At 39.9% G+C, this 23253-nt stretch overlaps 1 protein-coding gene across 1 annotated transcript in view; it reads right to left on the reverse strand.

Annotated features, from left to right (window-relative positions):
- Positions 1-23253, reverse strand: part of gbe1b (glucan (1,4-alpha-), branching enzyme 1b) — a 91713-nt gene that overhangs the window by 23230 nt on the left and 45230 nt on the right. Inside the window, exons 11-14 of the mRNA XM_044353584.1 lie at positions 20137-20247; positions 19876-20047; positions 5205-5389; positions 1009-1139 (exon numbers count right to left, since the gene is read on the reverse strand). Of these exons, the coding sequence (XP_044209519.1) occupies positions 1009-1139; positions 5205-5389; positions 19876-20047; positions 20137-20247 (599 nt within the window). The remainder of the gene's footprint in view (positions 1-1008; positions 1140-5204; positions 5390-19875; positions 20048-20136; positions 20248-23253) is intronic.

A 23253-nucleotide genomic window follows, 5' to 3' on the forward strand; every position in this document is an offset into this window, starting at 1 on the left:
CTACTCGTTTCCCTTGATGGTGTCTGATGCTGGATTCTGTAAAAAATATCTTTAAATAACCTGTTTTACTCTATCATTTAATTTACTCTTACAGGACTTAAGTGCAACATACACTGGCCATATCATGTAGTGTTTCATTATAGATCAGGCGACACCCGCTGCACACATCGGACAAGCTGTACAGACAGAGGAGGTAGTCAAGATACACGAGCTGAGATGTGTTGAAATAAAATGTCTGCTTTTTTTTAAAAAAAAAGTTGGCATGCATTGATGCTAGCAAATAGGACAATTGCATATCCTGACGCAGCAGATGCCCTTAAAGGATAAGTCTGGTGACATTCTATATTTTTCTTGTTGCCTACAAATCCCATCAAAAGAACAAAACAACAATGAATTAATCCTACTATTGTCTGTGTAGCCAAAGACTGATATAGCTTATCCCTCTTTGCCATAGAGCTCCTTTATTGTCCAAAAACGATTAAAAACAAATCAGTGAGTAAAGCCGTTGCACTGGGTGACATGCTCGCATGAAAATAGTTCCCTACAAATGCACAACTTACTCCTGTTTGAGTAACACTTTTTTCAAGTTTTACATCTTTATGAGGAGCAAATGGGTGGATCCAAACTGGAGAAATTTGGACTCGTTGGGGGTGTTAGATGAAAAGTTACACAATCTACATCTCATTCTCACCCAGAGCAAAAATAGATGACTTCCCCAAAAAGTTCATATACTCTGTATGAACATGGATGTTATTCTCATGTTTCCATTTCTGTCTCATTTCTGCTCTTTTTTAAACAGACATTTACTCTGTTGCTTGAAATATCTTCAGTGATTTTTGTCAAGCTGAAAAGATAAATCATGTTATTGTGTAAAAGAAGCCACTAACAAAGACATCATTACTTGGAGAGGGACTGCAAATGTGCATTGTGGCGTGAAAGGGAAAAGCCAATGTCTGAAGATTCAAAGAAAACGAACAGTGATGTCACACGTGGGATCTTAAAGGATACTTTCCTGGACTTTCAACAGCCACCCTGTAGCTCTGGTAGCTTTTGGTGGGGTGGAAGTTGAAGATAAAGAGCACATTTGCCCTGTCAAACGCAATGATCTTGTCCTCTTCATGCGCAATGCTGACTTGGGCCTGGAGGGGGGAAAAAAGAGAGAGAAAAGAAAAGCTAATGAAATATTTCTTCATGAATAATCATTACCTTTTTTCATCTTGGATTTAGAGAGTTACAATGGGGCACATCATATCAGTGGACTACACATTTCTAAATAGACTGAGTAACATTTCCACATCAAATTTCAGGTGGCACTCATCAGCAGAAAGCAGTGGCCCAGGGAGGTGCGATGCACACGCTGTCAGCTTTAGACAGCTGCACATGATAAAGCCGCCACTCTCCTGTGGAGCGAGCTACTATTAACGTGTCATTAGCAGAGATTATCAATGTCACCCAACCCCCTATTTTTAGTGCCTTGTTCCCCAAGCCAATTTCAGGGCAGCATATTCACGGCTGAATGAGAAGATAAGCACCCCTGAAACTGGACCGGCAGAGAGGTTAAGAAAGGAGCTGACAGTCTAAAGTCTTTTACAGAATCTATTTCTACATGAGAAGTCAACAAATTTGGAGTGACATCAGGCTCATCTGTATGGGTCTAACTGCTTTAGCATTAGAAAACAAATATAACCTGCAAGTATCAATTTGTGACCCGATTAGCATTTATAGTAAATTCACATTTATACTCAAATAAATAAATGTAAATGCAATCAACTGACTTGGTGTTAATTAAAAAAATATTCTGATTAAATTAGAAAATGTCAGTTTGTTATCTAAATGATCATTTTTAGTGTGCAACATGAAATATATCCCCCTAAGATGTAAACATATGGTCATTTGATGTGAAAGCAATGTCTTCTAGTTTGAGGTGAGATCTGAGAACTTGACAAGTTTCTGTTTCTGTCACTGCAGCATCATGCTGACCTTAAACAACAGTATCAAGTGAAACTTGGCCAGGCAATGAAAGCAGAGTAAATCCCAAGACCTCCAATGACCTCAATATTAGAAAATTAGAAGTATAGCCTTTATGTTATCAAAAATCTGAATGTTGAGTGTCACAGAGAGCCTTTATTATTTCAGATTAAGTTGTCATCAATAAACAAAACTATCTTATGGGCAGCTGTAATGGTCCCATCATGCACTTTTTGTGTGTCACCAGTTGAGTAATGCTGGTACAGTATAAATAGAACACACTGCACAGTGATGCCACAGTCTGCATGCTAGTGTGTACTGGTTGGACACCTAAAGTGATGCCATCTCTGCACCAACCGGAGCTTTAGCTCATGTTCAGACTTTGACTTTTTAAAGCCCACAGCTGCACATCTTCAAAGACATGGTTACAGATCATACTTTTAAAGAAAAGTCCCTGTATGTGTCCTCTTTCCGCTTAGTTCATTTACGCCTACAGTGGGACAACATGGAGAACTGCCGACAGCCCCTCTTCTGATTACCATTTTAACTACAAAACGCCCTTGGACCCTCTCACCATGGTGAACTATTGAAAGGAGATGTAGAATATTCCCACTAAGCACGATTACCTTGGTAGTGTCATTGATAAGCAGTACAAAGGATTCAGTCTCATCTGGTTATTACAGAATCTTTGAGCAGTTATTGGCATAATCTGTGAGTGATGTTCTAGGTCAAGTCTTTTGGTGATATTGCATCAATCTCTGAGTGAGAAATGTTCATTTAAGCTGCTTCAGAGTACTGAGAATGCAGGGTCAGCTAGTCATAACACCAATTACATACCTTACCTTTGGTTTAGTTTTACATAGCGCTTACTTTGATACATGTGTCTACTATGATAAAGCTCGAACTACTCTACTTTAAAAATATTAATCTCCAACTGGTCTTTAATTACACAGGGACACAAGGATAGGAATTGTCTTATTTTAATAATGTTATACAACTCACTTGGACTAAACAAAGGTACCTTTTGGAAGGTCAGAAAGGGCCATTTATATTTTGTTTCCTTGTGATAATTTGTTTTTTAAATTTCAAACAACAACCTTGTTGTACTGAGACAATTAAATTATCATTTAAGAACAATTTTTTATTATTCTTATTATTTAGTGATGATTTTTTGATTTTTGAAATCCAGACAACAGGCTGTCTAAACCTTTTCGGATGAATAACGATGAACTATTTGGCAACTTAAAAACACAACTTTTTCTCACGTGTGATCGAAGACACATAGAGTCTGTCATTTTGTGATCACAGGAATACATAACATTAAAACTAATTACACGCACATCTTCTCCAGCCTTCTATAAGTCATAAGTAAATACTGCCCTTATTCAGTGTTTTGCTCAAGAACACTTCAACAGGGTAAACTCTTGCTGTCAGAGGTATTCCTGCTCCCTACACCTTCCAGAACAACTTCAAGAACATAATTAAATGATGTCTTAAGTGTGCATTGTAGAGCTGTAATCCACTATATGGTTTTACATAAAAAGGAATACAAACAGTCTTGAAGCATTGATGCCAAATGTATACATATTCCATGCCAGTAGCAACCTTAGGGATCATTATTCCCTCGCATTACCCCAACAAGGAGCACAGAAATCACTCAGACTCTGCTGTTTCTTTGCCTCCAAAGCTGATTTACCCAGTTGTAAAGGGTTGAAAAGGTTCCAGTAAGTCAGAACACACTTCTAATTGATGGACCAATATGCAGAAATGATCCTTTGGAACCAGACATGTCTGTAATTATGCTCTTTGATACATTTAATCCTCTGCTGCATTTTTCTGTCTGCCAATGAGGAATACACAGGTCAGAGCGTAACGCAGCAAGGTGAAGTAGCTCTAATCTGAGGACTGATTCTCTGGGATGTGAGGGAGAAAAACATAATTTTTTCTCTCCCGTAGGCTTGAATTGCAGGAAAAGAGAGAAGCTGCTGGATGCGAGTGAAATCTGTGATGTCTGTTCAACTTCACAGCAGCCACAGAAAGAAGGCATTTCCAAAATAAACTCTCTTTATGGTGCATTTATCTCCACCTGCCTAAGACCTGGAGTACTCTCTAATTTGGAAACAGCAATGCAACAGTGCAACAGTGGCCACTTGGAAATCAATTTGTTCTTTAACAAGACTACGTCAAAACCTATAATTTGGCTGGACTGCGTATGAAATACTAGAGGACTTTTAATTTCAAGTGATGGATACAGGAAGCAGTGATATGTGGTGACCAAGTCCCCAGGAAGTGTGCTGGGCTTTGTCTGAAGTCAATTTGACATAGGGCCTTTCTCAATACCAACATCTGTCAATATCAAAGGATGTTGACCAGCCGATGATCCCAGGACTACGGCAGGAGAACGAGCAGTCTACCCTTCCGTCGCCACCAGACTGACCGAGTTTTGAATGAGATTGATTAGGACTGCTGACAAGGGACCAGCAGTGATGTTAAGGCTAGTGCATGGAATGAATATCTACTGGCGGCAGCGTGACGACAGCGTATATCATCATTTGATGTATAAAAATATGCCTATTAAGTATGTTTGAACTTGGTACGTCAGTTTAAAACTGTGTGATACATGTCATGTCACATGTCGTCTCCTTGTACATCGCCTGGTTACCATCAAACATGGACATCACCAGCATTTTTCCAGAGCAGACTTTATGGTGCTGTTGTAAGAAGGGGTGAGTTAAGATTTAGGCTTTTTTAATATGTTTTATATATTATTTCACTTACCCACCACAACTCAAATGGTTTTACCATGAACATGGAAGTGCTTTAATGGAAGTGCTTTATTTACACACATGTAGCATGCGTAAATTGATAGTAAGTGACACTGACAACAGCACATAGATCCTCTTTTCTCATGTAAATGTCACACAATAGTCTTCTTCGGTAGGTAACTGTGGCACTATCCACTCACCATACAGGAGTCCTGCTGCTAGCAGCTGAGATGACGCCAATCTCATGCTGCCAGCGGCTCCTCACATCAGACCGACTACATATTTGCAATCTAAATGGTTACTTTCTTGTCTGAACAAAATATTAAAACTCACTCAGTCAGTCTGGGACAGACATTTGCGTCCATTCCATATGTGGCAAAAAAATGGTGCTGTGACATTATGTTCATGTGAATTTGTCATTGAGAGTGTCTGGACAGAGCCAACTGTACAGTGAGTGTGTGATGTTCTTACAGGTGCTGAAGCCAGCCAGCCGTACTTGTCTTCTGTATGGTTCATGTCCCGGTCAAAGGCGTAGAGCTGACGGTAGCGGAGGTGCTCCATTTCCACTAGGTTGAACTGCCGCCGGGCATATTGGTAACTATACCCGTTCCCTTCTCTGGGGAAATCCAGCCACTCAGGATGGCCAAACTCATTCCCTGCAACACAGAGAATGTTATTAAAGAATGTACATAATGAAGGGAAAGGCAGAGTGTCTGTAAATTAGCATACCCTAAAGTACCATGCTGTGCTATATGAGGTTCTTTTCAGGTCTTGTTCAATTTTTAACAAGACAAAAAAGACATAGATCAAAGAGACCACAGTCTGTGACAGTCTGCGACCTTTTTATAACCCCAGCAGAGGTTAGTATTTTCCATATTAAAACAGAGCCCCAAAGCTCTCCTAACATTTTCACCAACTGCAGAGTACCAACCTTCCTGTCACACAGGAACATGCCCTTTCATGAATAAAACTTAAAAAAAAGCCAACACAAGTGAAAATACTGTGCAAAGAAATCCTATAGCTTTCATTTAAGTCTCACTTTTTCAACTAATATATGTAAAAATAATTCACCAGGTTATATTTATATAATATTTCTTCACAACAGAGAGCAACTTCAAGTCAATCCTGGAAATGAGGAGAAACTGCAAAGAACTATTCACAAGTCTGACACAAAGTAAACACAAATCTGTCAGGAGATCTGTCTTTATCACACTGTTGATTAACTCATGTTTATCAAAACATTATCTAAATTTCCACAATATTCTGCCACCTCACTATGACCACTACAATTTTACTTTGAATGTAACTACTCCAGAAGATTGTTCATCTTCTTTTAATTGAGAGGGAAAGCAAACAAGGGCTAGAGTAAAAACTTCAGACTAGCATCAAAGACAGAGAAAGAGTCCAGATGTACAGCTGAATGCATACTGCAGAAGTGTAGGAAACAACCGTCCTGATGGTACTATCCTGTCACACCGGGAGATGAGATAATGAATCCGTCATCGGATGTCACAACAACATCATAAAACAACAGCTGGGATAATTGAATTCCCGGCAGAGGAAGAAACACTTAGACAAGAGACAGAGGAAGATGCATGACAACAGAATAGAGGCTAGTTGTTTATTTGGTGCTAAGAGCCCCTACCTCCTTTAAAAAAATCTGAGTGATGGGATGAAGTGGAACTGACAGCAAATTCTAATGGAATACATTACGTAGGTGTTAAAGAAGTATCAAACAATAAGGCCTGGACTGCCAACAGAACAAGCCTACTGCAGCACTTGCCTAGGAATTAGGGCAGCAAAGACATGAGAGAGAGAGAGAGAGAGAGAGAGAGAGAGAGAGAGAGAGAGAGAGAGAGAGAGAGAGAGAGAGAGAGAGAGAGAGAGAGAGAGAGAGAGAGAGAGAGAGAGAGAGAGAGAGAAGAGGAGAGCGGGAAAGAGAGAGCCTTTTCTTGTGACATCTGCATGAATAACAAGCCTCCCACACAGCTGAACTTGAAATGTAAAGGAGAGAATTACACCTCAGACTTGCTCCACTGGCAGTCAAAGGCAGACTGTCTTCCCTGCACTCCACCAAGAGGAATGTGTACACTACACATTCATTGTGCATGTGAAATTCCTGTGTTGTTATTTCCCATGGAAATAATCTTACCTAGCACAGTTACAATACTGTATACTGTATTTAGTTAAGGATTTGTGGAAAAAAGTCAAACATTGTAGATCGCATGGATATGGCTTTTGGGACTGTGTGGCTCTTGGGTTAGGTTTCATGCCAATCTGACCATTAGTTTTCACAATATGATGGTCACAAACCAAGAATTTAGGTTACAACATAACATATTTGATGAAGGAATACCACAGTGTTTAAGCATCTACCATGGATGGCCATGAATCCTTTTGGTGTGATCATCTTGATTCCTTTTCAAAGAATAATAAGATCGGCTGATACCATAAGGTACCATAGTTCAGTTTCAGACAGGCTATGTCTTTCAAGCCTCTCTGCTTCACAGTAGACTGAAATTTGCCTATAGTGCATGTGCTCAGCCAGTCAGGATGAGTTTATTCAACCATCCTTTGTGAGTGGGCAGCAGTTGCGCTGCTCCTCATCTACTTTTCTCCATCCCGTCCCGGTTTGCTCACTAGTGTCACCTCAGGCCTGCTGCCACTGGCACATGCTGAAGTATATGGACCGCCTGGCTTTGTCATCAAATTACAAAAAGACAGCAGTGATATAATTGCTCTCCGCATTCCCCATGGATGAAGCTCAGGTGTAATCACTGCACTGTAGTGTGGCAGCAATTATGACCCCCCAGATCCTTGCTAGTGTGCCCTACCTTAGTAAATGAACACAACTTCAGGACTGAAGACAATACCTTCTTGTTTTTCCCATGCTGGGATGGTGGTGAGGCAGAACTTTCCCTGTGTTTTCAAGTCTGTGTCTAACACCATCAACAGTAAGCTTTACCTTTGTGGCTCTCTTCACTGGGCAAACTTTTTTTCTAGAGGGCACCTCCAAGCCAGTTTTCATAACCCAGGTGCCTGAAGAAATCTAAGAGTGTGTGAAGGCAACATAACAGGAGTTTTTTTTTTTTTTTTTTTTTTTTACAGATTAAGGTTACCATCTTTGACAGAGTTGTTGCACAGCAAATGAGCTATTTCACCAGGGATATTGCAGCCACTGCGCACTATGTCATGGCCCTACCTACAGGTGACAACTGATGGGTCTGCTGGGCATGACTGTCCTCAAGGAAAAAGACACGGAAGATCTCCTGAGTGCTCTGCTGCCACTAGGGGATGTCTTAAGTGACAATCTCCCCAACAACTCAGTGTCTTAAGAGACTGGAGGATCAAATAACCAATTTAAAGCACCTTTCTAAGCTGTCTAAATCATCCTCCCCCTCTGCTCCACAACCACATCACTGCACTGTTTGAACAATACACATGGTTTTTCAATGTGTATTGAACAGAGAGCCTTGTATCGACCAATATAATAGGATACATTGTACTCAGGGGTTAAAGTGGGATTTGGCAGGTGGGGGATCCCTAAGATCCAATGTAGAGTGCAGCGGGGAAAAATGACTCACCTCAAAATAACTCCCAAATTGATTTGTACTATGAGCTAGGGTGGACTTGTTTTCTTTATGGACAGACTATGTGATCAGCTGACCCACCCATTTCATGACATATTTTTCTGGAGCCCACTGGTCCAAAGGAGGCCCAACCAAAGCAATGAACATCAGTGCTAAGACCTTGTTGATTTGTAGTTGTCTCCTTAGTGGCGTTATTGTTCATTTCAGAGAATCTTCTTTCACAGTCAGCACTGCTAACAGCAAGTGATTTTACTGCTTGTTGCAATTTCAGCAGCCCATCAGTCACAGGAATTTTTGGATGCTCCTTTGAATCTCTGTATCTCTGTATGACACCAGAAAATCTGATGTCAAAAAGGTCACAGAGCTGTCTTATGTCCCCCTACCCATAAAACATTGGTAAAGGTGATGGCCCCTGCTTTTGGCATAAGAACGTTGATTTGGTCAAAAAATGGTGTTTCATTCTCAGTCACCATTTGTGTGCACATGCTGTCAGTGAGTGCTTTATAAAATTTCTGGAGGTTGATGGATTTCTGCCTCAAGGCATTTTTCAGTGTTCCCCCGTGGAAGCTTCCAAATTCAACAGCTTCAGCAGCCTGTCTGTAGTGTGGTCCAGGATTGTGTTGTCTGGCCAGAAAAACATCAGTTTGTCCCTTAATAATGTTCACAGCATGAGATAATGTTATGTCCCTTGACTGCAAACTTTTAGACAAATCTTTGAGCTCCTCCAGAGCATCAAGCATAAGACCCATGTTCTTTATGAAGTCACGTGAACACAGCTTTGTCCCTAAAACATGCATCTGTTATTTGAACTGCATTCAGTATCTTCACTTTTGGTGCTTTTCAGTTCTCTCAGACTTTTGGGGGACTGGTGGTAGAGACAATATAATTTGTCCATACAACTTGAAAAATTGTTAATTTCAGTGCAGTGCTTGAAATCATCCCCAACAGACAGCTCCAGTCTGTGGTTTAAATGCCAGGCAATCAGATGTGGGAACTTGCTTTTCAGCCTGGTAAAGACTCCCGCCTTTCTCCCCAACATCACCGAATCTCCATCGGAGCAAAATCCAACCAAACACTCATTTAGAAAGGCATCATCAAGGCCATGACTTATTAAACAGTTCAAAAGAGCCTCAGTAATGCCTTCAGTATTATGACTTATTAAACAGTTCAAAAGAGCCTCAGTAATGCCTTCTGCATTATAACTGTATATCCAAGTTCCACCAAGTCTGAAAGAAGTAGTTGGCTCAGAATTATTAACTCCTCTTGTGCCTTAAGTAAACTTGAATCTAACACTTTTTCTGATCTCTTTTCAAGTATTGCAACTGCCTGTTTGTGATTCTGTGAAAACCGGTGTTCATGTATTTTTTTTCTTTTTTTTGGCAATGATGTCAATTGTGTGGCTTCTGTTGAAGAAATTTTGCAGTTTTGACATTCGCTAGAAAAAGAGTTCCTTTGTGATCCTTTTCTAAAAAACACCAAGTGATGTAGCACTTTTGCATATAGAGCATCCTAACTTCTTGTTAGAGGCAAAAATAAATGGATATGCTTGTTTGAATAGTCATAGTGAGAAACTCTCCAACAATCTGGCAAATTCTGTTCTGTGTGTGTGCTGCTACTCTGGGCTGTGCTGCTGCTGGTTTTTCTCTGGGAGGTCAGTAGCAGTCTTGGGTAGTCTAGTTTATTGTCGATGGAGTGGATGTTGGTGAGGAAGACTGACAGGAGAGCTGGTCAATTGGGTTTAGTTTAGGGTGGTCGTTCTCAGGGGGCGATGCCAAGGTCTTGTGACCTGGTGTCCGCAGAAAGCCGAGGGAACGCAGATTCTCCAACATATCACGTAGCCTCCTGCGTCTCCACTGTATTAACGTATATCACAGGATATGCGCAAGCATATTAGATTGCAGCGTAGTGACAGTTGTGGTTGACTTTTTTTTTAAAAAAATGCAGTGATGATGGTAATGAGCATGGCATGAGGTAGGCATCATATGATGGCGGTATTACGGTAACGCGGTTATCATCACAGCCCTAGCTGCTGCTACTCTTGGCTATGCTGCTGCTGGTGTGGCTTTGGGCTGTGCAGCACTTGAATTAAGGGAATAACATCAACAACACATATCCATTGTCTGATTAAAAACAATTCTAAAATGAATGACATTACTTACTGTATGCAAGCTTTAAATTTCTTTCAGTCCTTACCCTTGAAAATAATCTGTCATCTTTCTCCTCTCTATCTTCCATCTTTCTCCATCTTTGAGAGTGAAGTTATCACAAATTAATGTTAATAATGTACTTTCTTAACTGGGAAGTGCTCATCCCAATTTCCACGCATGAATCCACTGAGGGGATGAGAACGGAAAGAGGAAGTGTTGAGTGTGAGGGCGGGGCTGTGGGGTGACATTACTTTCTGATTTGTTGAGCGAGTATCCTGATGGCATCTGCTGGAAGGAACGCCAGGCTGCGGCACACAAAGAAATGAACTCGCTTGACATTATTATGTATGAAACTGCCAGATTTATTTACTTATTAATCAAAGGTGCCGGAATGCCTTTCTGGAGCGTTCCAGCCCACTTTTACCCCTGATTTTACTGTTAAAGCCTCTGTGTGCTCAGTATGTTTCTGACAACCACGCTCACTTCATGCAGAGATGGGACAGGTGTGAAGAGGTATGAATGTAGGCAAGGTTTGAACTGCTCTCATTTCATGTTAACATAACTTCTTCCATCACTTTTCATGTGTACAACTGAGTACAACACCACTGACTGTTGACAAACTGTCTCAAAGGGCATTATCCTCATTTGAATGATCCATAACATCTTGCCCCTCTTTATAACAACAGGCTTTTCATGTGGTTTTTCAGAGCAGGTACAGACAATTTCACCTTCAGACATGGTCAGACACATGTGAAGGCTATCAGACCTAATTAGTTTAAAGCATACTGAGACCTTTAGAACCTAGCCCTGAAAAAGCAACCCTTTGCACCTGTGGTATGTGGCAATGACTCAGGTGCTGAGATGTACAACAGCAGGTAATGGGGGGGCATTGTTGCAGGCCAGTGGTGACAATGGCAAGATTGCCTCTCAAAGGTCCTGACAGGGGCAAAGTGGTGTGTACAGGATTAATAGCAGCTGTTGTGCACATCCAAGAAGCAGGTGCACAGTAAATAATTTAAAGCTATAATGCTAAATCAGTGCGTGTCTATGCATTTAAGAAACCAAGTTTTTAGCCACCTTTCTTTTATGTCTACAGTCAATCTGGTTTTAATGCATACTGTGGGGTCTGGCTGTCGCCTCTCCTCTGTTTTGAAGAAAGGGCTGGGGGATGGGCAGGTGAGTGGCAGATCATTACTGGTTGTGTTAGAGGGAAAAGCCTGTGTGAGGTTTAACAACAGTTATAACAGCAGGACACATGACAACTCTAGCTGGCAGGAAGAGCCTGGTAACAAGTTACCCTCCATCAGCCACTGAAGACTAATTTGATGAGGAGTTGTATTGTATCAATGCTACTATTTCATTAGTGCTGCCCCATTGTGTTGAATAAGCACATTCTCATAGGCTCGGCACATACTTGCACATTTCAGTCTGTAGAACAGGGAGGATGAGTGGCTAAACCTACAGAGCCTGGTATAAGTGTTCCACTTGTAATCATAGAATTAGAATTGCAATGGAAAACTATACAGTCTACTTTTTCAAAACACTTGAAAAAGGCAAGTAAGAAACCGGGAACTATGTTGAATGAATTTTTTCAAGGATATGCTACAATGTGACACCTTTTTTTTATTTTACAAACGAGGTCACTGTAAGCATGGCATTCTCTGTATGCAGGTAGCATTCACATGTTATCAAGATGTGTCAAGAGGAAGCGATGGTATCAAAGAATACTGTCAATCCCTGTGCTAGAGGCTCCACCCTTTAAGTAGCACCTAAGGAATAAGCTCAATGATTACCTCAGCGAGCTCATTTTTCAAGAAAAAAAAAAAAAAAAAACTACATTCAGACACGCTTTCACTGCCAGATATCAATATGTGATGTTTAATGCATAATTTATTATTTTGGTACACTCACTGTCCCTCACTGTCACATCAACATATACAGCACTTTTGAGTTCCTACATTTCTCAGAATGACTTCGGACATCCACTAGGGAAATGGGCCCTCTGTGTTGCACTGCATTGCATATGGTGTGTGTAGGTGGCGAGAGTGAGAGCAACTACAATAGCATTGTACATTTTTTCTGGCAAAGAAAAAAAAAGAGAAATGGATCAATATAGCAGTGTGTAATGAACTGTTCAGACTGAGGACAAGCCATCAGGGAGGTTTTTGTACTTAATAATAATAATAATAATAATAATAATAATAATAATAATAATAATAATAATAGTAATATATAGTTTATTCATACAGAACTAATCAAAACCAGCAATTACAAACTGCTTTACAGGGCAAACATCCACATGCCACTGATTCAACCATGTGCCATGTGTATTTTATACTAATCAGGTTTTGAGCATGTAGTGCATCCACACCGGAAAAGTGACAAAATTAAGTATTCTCAATGCAGTGCATACTGAATCTATTTGATTTATAGATGTATGCTGTTTATGGACTCTACTGTCCCTAAATGCAATGCACAGCAGAAATGAAGGAGCTATTTGCAGCTGCATAAAAATCAAAACAAATTGTGGATGGTGGACGAAAAAACTTCGGTGAGATCTCAGGAAACAAACAAAAGTATTAAATATGCAGAAAACAGTTTGCTTTCTCTCTGTGAAGTTTAACTGGCAGCAGCTTTTTAAAGTTGTGGTTTGATTGACACCTGTCAGCTGTCTTGCCTTTTATCCCTTCCTATTAGGACAGAATGGGAAAGTACATTGATTTATCGGATACTAACTGCAAATCCAGTTGGATTTACAGTAGTGGCATGGTGGTGCAGTAGTTAGCACTGTTGTTCAATGGTAAAAAGCTTGGGCCGGATGGGCTCTTTCTGTGTGGAGTTTGCCCTCATCCCTCAGAAACCTCCATGACACATTATACCCCTGCAGGCCAATGTCAAGCCATTGGTTTCCCTGCACCTTATTTTTTATGTGTGCAATGTTTTTATGTGATAAATCCTCTAAGACAACCTTTCTGATGGAAAAGATTACTTTTGGTCTATGTTTGCAGCCATAGTGATCACAGATACTGATAACAGATATGTAATAACAATTTCACATCACTCATTTGCTGTTGGCAACAATTTCCCCCAATTATACAGCAATACAATACGCATTTTGTCATTATTTAATACAAATTACAGTGTGAACTATTGCTCATGGCCAGCTATTGCTATTAGTGCATGCTTTTTGTGACCACCAGGGAAAATAAGTTTTGATTTCAAGCGCCGGTAAGCACAGCGTCACTCGCTGTCAGTCATTGAAATAAATTTTGTTTTCATTTCCCCCCACAGGCCCATATAGCACTGATGATGCAGAATAGGTCACCAAAACTGTCCAATGAATAAGTTACCTGTCAGTCCATGTGACTTAAGTTTATGACTCTTGGTTTGTTTGTAATAAGTCAATATAAACCCTTAATGGTCTAGAACCAAAAGGCAACAATGGATCATTTTTTTTCTTTGGTTCAAACGGAGGTAACTGAACTACAGATGTGAGCACAGTCAGGGCAAAATAATGAGCGTATAAAGAAGCTGTTACTCCATGCTGCACTTGAAATATTTCAACACAATGTCAAGTCATCTACTGGCCTACACTTGCCCTGCACAAATAGGACCACCACCAAACAACAAAATGTACCCAGAAATGCAAAGTAACAGTTACTGAACAATGTGAAAATGTTTACTATAATTGGACCTTTCCATTAATGAGCAGGCATCATTATGCTATTACCATCCACTTGCTCTGTGAGTGTGTGTGTGTCGGGTATACAGGCACATTAACACGCAAACACTAGGGTTAGAGGAAAAAACCCAAACAAAAACAGCATGGTCTACCTGCTAATCTCTGTCCAAGATGGCAAACTCAGATACAGGCCTGTACTTTGATAAAAGCTTCAAAAGAGCTACACTTCATTAACAGTGTAAGTGCACCAGCCTCTTTAACTTGTATTTACTTTCAGTTTCCCGATGTTATTATTTTATAAAGACTAGTGGAGATGATTGATTCCCTGTACAGCTTGATTCAGTGCCCCATGGAGGCCTTTGACTCTTCTTTTCATTTCAGCTTTAAAGAAACACATTGGACACACCTCCATAAGGTAATCATTTCCCTCTCCTCTTCGATAATACGGTAATGTTCCTCCCATATGCCTGCATTAATCACCATGATAATCACCTTCCTCTGCTTCCTCACAGCTGAAATAAACCAGATAGCACATTCTTTACAAGGATGATGGATTCCTACCCTGATATACACATAAATAAATTCATCATTTGTGTCTCATAATATACTCAAAGCTCTGTGATCTGAAATAAAATACTATGAGGGGTTCTTGTATAAAATATACAAATAATTTTCTTTGTAGAGATCATTAAAGGATAATTCCAGTTAATTACCATGCAGTTAATTATGATTAGTAATGAAATATCAGTAATAATCCCTCTTTGCACAGGAAAACTGTGTGTGCACAACTACAGTAAGCACAATAGGTCAAAGTTGAAGTGCATGAACTGAAAAGGTAAATATGTAATTATTCATCTTTGTTTTCTCTTCCTAGTAGGTTTGCCTAATCAAAGGGTTTGTTTAAAACCAGCCTGATCATGAGAATGTTCATGTTTCTTGCTCAATCAAAAGCATTTTTTAGGGATGTTGCTGCTTTCCCAGATCTCAGCAATAAACAGTGAGTATAATGTTAATGTTACCAATAGGGACGGTGGCCAAAACCATAAAAGTAAGACCCAAGTTGTCACAAACTTGAGTAATCCTTTAAGGGATAAAAATCCTAGAAATACCACCTCACATGTGAATAATTTTCACATGCTGTTAGAGACTGTGAAACTTTGTCGTAATTAGCGTATGAATTCTTGAGTTTTGGCCAAAAATGTGTATTGTGAGGTCACACTGACCTTGACCTTTGATCACTAAATTTGAATCAGTTCATTCTTGAGTCCAAGTGGATGTTTATGCCGGATGTAATTGAATTCCCTCAAGGCGTTCCTGAGATATCGCGTTCATGAGAATGTGACAGACGGACGAACAGACAGACGGACAAACAACCCGAAAACATAATGCCTCCGGCCATGGCTGTCATTGGCACGGAGGTATAAAAAACAATTCAGAGTTGCTTATTTAACCAAAGAATCACTGTATATAAGGGAAACTAGGATAGGGATAATTTAATCTGATGTCCTTAACTTCAAACATAGTTTGGGTAGTAGAGTTTGCAGTTTAGGATTTAGTTTAGATTTTTATAAAAGCAGCATCTGAATGATATATTAAAAAGTCCTGTGATCATCAGATTGCATGTGGTCCTTGCCCTGCTGGACTCTGATCTAGTGATGTCACCAGATCTCAGCAATGAAGTTGGTGATTAAAAGCTATTGTAAGCAATAACAATAATAGCTAGAACTATAAATATAAAAAAGAATATGTACACTTTATGTAACTTTTTGCTTTCATATGATATTTGATGCGTAAATTTAGGGTGGTTCCAATAATGATATGATTAATTCGGGGCAACCATGTTTACACAAGGTTATGTCAGACAGCTTTTCAGCTGGCACATCCCATTACTCCTCTACACAGCCCTGCATGAGATAAGGGCCTGACAGTGACACAGTCCCCTCAGTAATTAGCAGCACAAGAAGGAGCCAAGGATCAATGTGTTTTCCATTGGAGGGATTCTGGTAAAGGAAGATCAATGAGGGAATCAGAGAGGATGGGAAGGCGAGAGTCACAGAAGGTTTTAGATGCAGTGCCAAAAAAAAGCTGCAGAAGTGATGCAATGATTATTTGCACTTGCTAGATTGATTTCTTGTTACAGTGTGAATGTACACTCCCACTCCCAGTTTACACATTAAATAAGTGTTACTGGTCCAACAGCAGAGGTGGGATTGGCACGTTCATCCAAAACCACCAGTCTCAAAACCCAGTTATTGTAGCTCTCAGTGAGATTATCTATTTGAAATGTGTGAGGAGGAAGCGCTGGTTTTCAATTCACCATCCAAGGCTGCAGTATAATGGTTGCCTGTTGCATTGTAACATTTCATGAATACTGAGTGCTGGGAGAAGTTTTGAGCTCAATAATTTAGACTGTAAATCTGCAAGGTTATCTTGAGTCTCTGTGAGCCTGAAAGTCAGGAAGTGCGAGCGCTTCCATTCTGTCCCTGCTGATGTAATGATAAAACCACTGAGGCGTTTCATTACTGCCACGCCACTTGGCGCTTTAATGTCATTGACACTCCAACATCCTTTACAGTATCCATCTCTCAGCATCTCAAATACTGATGTTCCCTCTGTCCTTTTGCTGTGCTGTGTTTGCTATTGGTCATGAGTAAATAAATGGGTTTTTCTAGGCTCGGCACTTCAAATTGATTTGCTTGCTCAAACAATTTACTCTTACTCAGCACTGGCTAAATGACTCTGCCGTCATTGATCCATTAACACGGCATGTCATCTTGGATTTACTTTTTTTTTTTTCTCAAGCATTTCCCTAATGCTCACCCAATGGCCTGAACTTTGGAAAGTTCTCAGGGCTGAACTTCAGTGCACTGTGTCTTTGCAGATTTTAAGACTTTTTTTTTTCAGCTCCTTCATTTTGTGTTCTTGAGAAAAAAAGTTTTAACTCTCATACATTATTACTATCATCAAAATACGATGGCACTACTCATTTACAAATCCAGACAGCAGTTCTCAAAAAAAGGAGCAATATTCCTCTCTCTGCGTCCTTAATATTGGTCTCCTTTCTATATCTCTGCTCTTCAAACTGCTAAGCATTGCTAGATAGAATGGGGTAAATTAAAGTTTGAATTGGGAGTTTGCCTTATTTGGCTGAGTAAATCTGCAAATGCTTATTTGATGAAATGAAAAACAATTAGCCATAATTGCTTTGAAAAGGGTCATCTTATTTCACTATATTTGATTACTCTTCCTGTTCCCTATTAATACTGCAGAGGAGCCTGTCCTTTCTCTAAATCTATGACACAACACCTATGAACAAAAACTGGCAAAATTAAGTGATGCATTAAAGGTTTATACAAAAGTAGATATGAAAAAGTCACAACTGCCCAATTGAATTGCTTAACTATCTACAATAAAGAGCATACAGGTCATCATAACCCCTTGAAAGAAATTTGAATAACTGAGGGAATAGAAACAGTCATGTGTCATAGAGTATTTATAAGCTCCTGCAGTAAAATTAGAAATAGCAACATAAAACAGGTGTCATTATACATTGTTAATATGTTGACACATCCACACAAGAGTATATCCTTTTGCTACTTGTTATGTTTATAGAATTTGTAATGCTATATGTGATTTGGTGAAATAAGGATTGGATGGTGAATGGACAAATCCTTCTATCTATTTTTCGCAAAAGATGATTTATTGCCTTAATAATATCATTGTCAAATTGACAGTTCAAGTATTTTTTCACTTGCTTCATCAACTCCCGGTGACTCAGATGCTGCACTGATTGTCTGAGAGCAGATGTGGCACCAAAAATCCACAGGAGACAAAGCACTGAGTACAGCAGAGTGTGCCTTTTAGCTATACTTTAGCAAGAGAATCAGATGTAATTACTCTCAACTGTCCTTCAGCTGCCCACATGGGGTCAATTCTCTGACATCCTGTTCATTATGAGGTGCCCTGTTATGACTGTCCATCGAGAACAGCTGCTTTGTTTGTGCTCCTGCCCCCCCCCCCCCCCCCCCCCCACACACACACACACACATCAATCCACTTGGCAGAAATTCAACGGGTGTTTCTCTTTATCCTCATGTAAGATTGTACACTGTTGTGAATAATGACAATAAATCTACAGAGGCAGCACAGACGTTGTAGAAATATATACATTCTTTGGACTCAGGGTTTGACCCGATCACCTAGTCACCAGGTGGAGCTAAAATGCTGTGGATCACAAGTGTAGGCTGTATTTACATTAAGCAGGGAAACACATTCATCCAAGGTCAGCTTCTAACATCATTAATTATCACTTTATTATCTTTACCAGCAGGCCTTTACAGAGCCATGCCATAGCTCAGATGATGAGTTGAAAATGAGGAACATCTCAACAGTGACTGAGAATTAGATCCATTAAAAAAAGAGCCTATCTGATCTTAGACATCTTTTGTCCTGTATTTCACAATCAGCTCTGGAAAGTGAGTATTAACCAATGTCAACCCCACTTCAAAAGGTTCCTTTGATGCTTATCTTCAGCTATGACTCATTGGTGGTGAGCTACTCGAGATATATCCATGAAAGAAATATAACAAATCTAATAACTGAGCACTTTTCCCCAAATGGAAAAAAAAAACATTACAAGGGCTACGTCAAGCTATTTTAAGAGTTTATGAATTAGGATTTCAAAGGTAGAGCTTTTTTTTTTGGTCTTAACCTGAAGCTAAAAAAACCCCACATATACACTATGACATAATGATATGTCCAAAAATAAATGACATTATAGCACAAAAGATAACACCTCTAACAGTAGCGCAAATGAACACAGTACGGATAGTCTTATCAATTAAATATTTATACTGCAGCCTGTTTCTGCCTGTTGCCTGTGGAGGACTAGGATGGACAGGCGATTAAACGTGTGTTTATATCTGTTCGGTAAACACTTAGGGATTGTTGTGTCTGCCTGAGGGAAGAATCTAAAATTGAAGAAGAGTACAGTGCATGAGAGGGATCTGAAATGATTCCCCTCACCTGTTTTAATAAAAGAAAATGAACCAAACAGAGGGACACACAATGACCGTTCAGCATTTCAATGTCATCTGAACCACACAGATGTGGTTGGGTTTTATACAGAAATATGATCTGATTGTATGATTGTAGGACATAATATATACTTATATGACCACAAATGACAATATGGCATCTAATATGATGCAATTTGATATGTTGTGTCAAATGTGATATAGTACATGATGTAAAGCGAAATTGACATGATTATGTTGATGCAGTATGTACATTATTTTGCAAATTTTATTGCAGAATTTTCAGTTTGAATGTGTGCAGATCAAATTCAGCCATGCAAAATATATAAATAATATAATATATAATATAACCCCAGTATATTATGGCTGCAAGAAACAATTATTTTTACTGTTGAAAACAACAAATTGTTTAGACTATGTAATGTTGGAGAAAAAAAATGGCATTTTTGTTGGCCAAGTGATGTGAATTATTAATTAATTATCATAATTTTCTGTCAAGGAACAGATCATTTCAGCACTAAAATATACAATAAGACACTATACAAAAACAGGATCTTATTGAACTGCAGATAACAAGGCTAATAAAATATTACTCAATGACTACTTAATATTATCCATTGTAACATACAGCATCATTTATATGTAAGTGGAGTGTCAGATTGTCTGTGTGCTACCGTGATGACTCACCCATGAAGTTGAGGTACCCTTCTCCACCCAGTCCGTGACAGAGGAGGCGGATCATCTTATGGAGTTGCAGGCCACGCTCAATGACGGGTGTCATGGGAATCAGGGTGCTCATGTTGGTGTACATCTCCTTGTCCATCAGCCAGAAGGCCAGAGTCTTATCCCCAACCAGAGCCTGGAAAGGTAGGTCATCTTCTATTAATCACAGTGGGATAACGCAGACTGTATTGATGCTGTAGTAGGATCAGGTAGAAAATAGCCTACCTGGTCATGACTTTCGGCATAGGCTATGCTTTTCTCTCCGTAACGCCTGTTGATCAGTGTGTGGACAATATTGCCCATGTGCCAGTCCTCATCCTTTAACTCCTTCAGGATCTACACAGTGACAGAGAGGGCTTATTGAAAAAGGGTATGATAGATGTGCAGCTGAGAGATCCATTCAGGGTCTGACTGATGTCTAAAGCTCAGTATTTCAGTTCTGGCAGTCTTTCTACCTTTCTTAAGTTTTCTCTGGGTTACACTTCTTTCTCAGATCAATCTCTGTTTTGACATCTCTATATCCGCACTGTGAGTTATGTCTACCTTTGAATGGCGGTAATGGAGTTTTTAATAACTTCACCACAGCCCATGGGTAGTAAGGCATCAGCTCTCCCCACCTGAGATGGGCAAGGTCAGAGCCTCTCATCCAAACGGAGGGATTCAACAATAAATCCAACCATGGAATCAATGCCTGCCGCTGGCCAGTCTACATGCACACTTCCTGCCAGGGAGTCATTTTCAGAGGTCAGAAGGAAACAGAGGGTCACCGAAATACGCATCTCGAGCACATCTGCCCACACAGTGCTGTTATATGGTCACAAGAGCTGTTCCTAATCACTCACAGTTTCACAAGCAGACGAGAGCACAGGGCAAAGTAAAGATAACCACGTGCACAGCAGTGGGAACAAACATGATTTAAAGGGGACCTCATATATATATATTGTCATATATATAATGTTACAATGTTGGATGTTCATATTAAACATAGCCAAAATGTCAAATAATGAGGTGAACGTATATAGAAGTAATCCCTGTCAGCAAAAAGCATCGGCTTCAGACTGCTCTGAACGCTCGGTTTCCAACGTTTTTTTCTACTTTAAGCCTGAGCCGATGTCGGTTTGTGACGGATTTCTTTATATGGTCATCTGCTCCACACACAGTGCACCATTCACTGCTCCGCTCCGCCAACGTTATGGTGTTTTTCCATTGTTTTGGGGGTAGTCACATTGAGCCATGACTCGAGTTGAGCTGCCATGCTGTGAGTGTTTTTCCATTACATTGCACGGCAAAGTAAATAAGTTGTTTACCTGTCGGAGATGTGCTGGTTGTCTGCAGCTCTTCATCAAACATTATTATCACTGTGGCTGTTTCTGCTTGTACTATTCCTCCCTGCATTATTTTTAACTGATCCGCTAAACAGAGCTCCAAATATCTCCATGTGATGTTGTGTTGACTGTTTTTTTGCACTGCTGACGAAGGTGTGCTAATCTGGTGAGGAACACGTTTCATTTCCTGTAAATTCTTCACAATAAAGGTCTCCCGCTATTTAGTAATTTAAAAGGTTTTAATCAAGCAAAATGAAGAAAAGAAAAATGAAGCCAATGCGGAAGTGCTAAAAACCTGCATTCTATCAAATGACCATCAGGGGGCGACTCTACTGGCTGTAAAAAGAAGTCTGGTTGTATGGAAGTCTACGAGAAAATGACCCTGCTTCTCTCTTGATTTATTACCTAAGTAAACTGTTTCCTAATGAGTTTATGGTCTCAATTGCTAGTTTCAAGTCTCCTTCAATACAGCATGGTGTTCATTTTGTACATTATAGACCGATTTAGAGTAAAATATACAATAAAGCAGCATATGCTTCAGGGCGTTGCTACTTTCTGATTTACAAGTCGTTACCACAGCGACAACGTTGCTTATGTAACGTAACCATTGTGTATAGGCGTAGCTGCTGCTATTTCACAATGTGTTTTCAGTTCGCTGAAGTTAATTGTAACATTTTGGTCGCCTAAAAAAAGTCTGGTTGTAATAAAAGACCCATCAATGAGTTGGATAATAAGTTTTTCTGTTGAGTACAGTTTGTTTTAACGGTCTTAGACTTGTTTTTCACTAGCGAAAATTAGCATTAGCATAACTTTATATTGTGAATGCAACATGCTAACCAAGCTAGCAGCTAGCGCTAGGGTCAGTGCCACCCTCTGGTCCAAATACGGTCACTTCTGGCTCCAAAAATCGAGCACGGCAACGGCCAAATCCAAGATGGCAATGTTCAAATCGCTACACTCAGGGCTTCAAAACGGCAGTTCACAAACCAATGGGTGACCTCATGGTGATTATGTCCATATTTTTTACAGTCCATGGTTTTACTATGAAGCAGTAAAGCAGGAAAAGTTGGGTTTCCATCGGGGGTAACTTAACTCGACTCTGGTATGGCTGCCCCTCAGCAGGCTCCCAGAAAGCTGGCCAATCACAACAGATTGGGCTCATCGGGAGGGGGGTCTTAAAGAGACAGGAGCTAAGTCTGCCTGTTAAGAGACAGGCTGAACTGAGGGGCTGCATAAAGGGCCAGTATAAGATAAATAAGAAGATTTTTGAACAGTGAATCATGCAAAGCTACTCTAGTGGAGTCCCAGAATAAAAATATGGAGCTGGAAATGAGCCAGAAATGAGTATAATAGGCCCCCTTTAATAAACTACTAAGAAGCTAGAAAGCCACAATACCAATATCATTCCTAAATGAAAAAAAAACAAACAAGAAAATTGAGAGCTTATGCCCTCCAAGAACCCTTGGTGATAGACATGCAGCCTGTCTGACTGGTGGGGGAGTCAGCAAGTCCATCTCAGTGACAGGCTTAAGTCTGCTCAGTGGAATTGGCCATGACAGCTGATTGACATGTCAGGAAACCTTTATATTACTCTACAGAGCCATAATCCTCCGAGTAAAGAGAATAAATTGTGCCGATCAATATGTCTGAGATGAACTGGCTGGTCCACCTAAATAGAGGCTATCCCACTCTATACATCACCATCTGTTCACATTCACTCTTCTTCACCTTAGCCATGTGTGGCCATATTTGTCATTGCCAATGCCACCAGAAAACCTCAGCAAGGCCTATCTATTTAACGTATGGATAGGTGTGGGAACATCAAAGGTTCATGCTCTTATGAAATGTACACATTTTGTCTTTTTAAAGTTTAGGACATGCTTGAAATTAAACAGAGAGGACTGGAGGTTGTCAAAAGCAGACTGTAACCTAGAAAAGGCCTGGTATATAGTAGGGCTGATGGCATGCAGGATGGTATCATCCGCATAAAAAATAACATTTAAGTGCTGAATTAGAA

The sequence above is a fragment of the Thunnus albacares genome, chromosome 6 (genome assembly GCF_914725855.1).
Source record: "Thunnus albacares chromosome 6, fThuAlb1.1, whole genome shotgun sequence".
Taxonomy (NCBI): Eukaryota; Metazoa; Chordata; class Actinopteri; order Scombriformes; family Scombridae; genus Thunnus; species Thunnus albacares.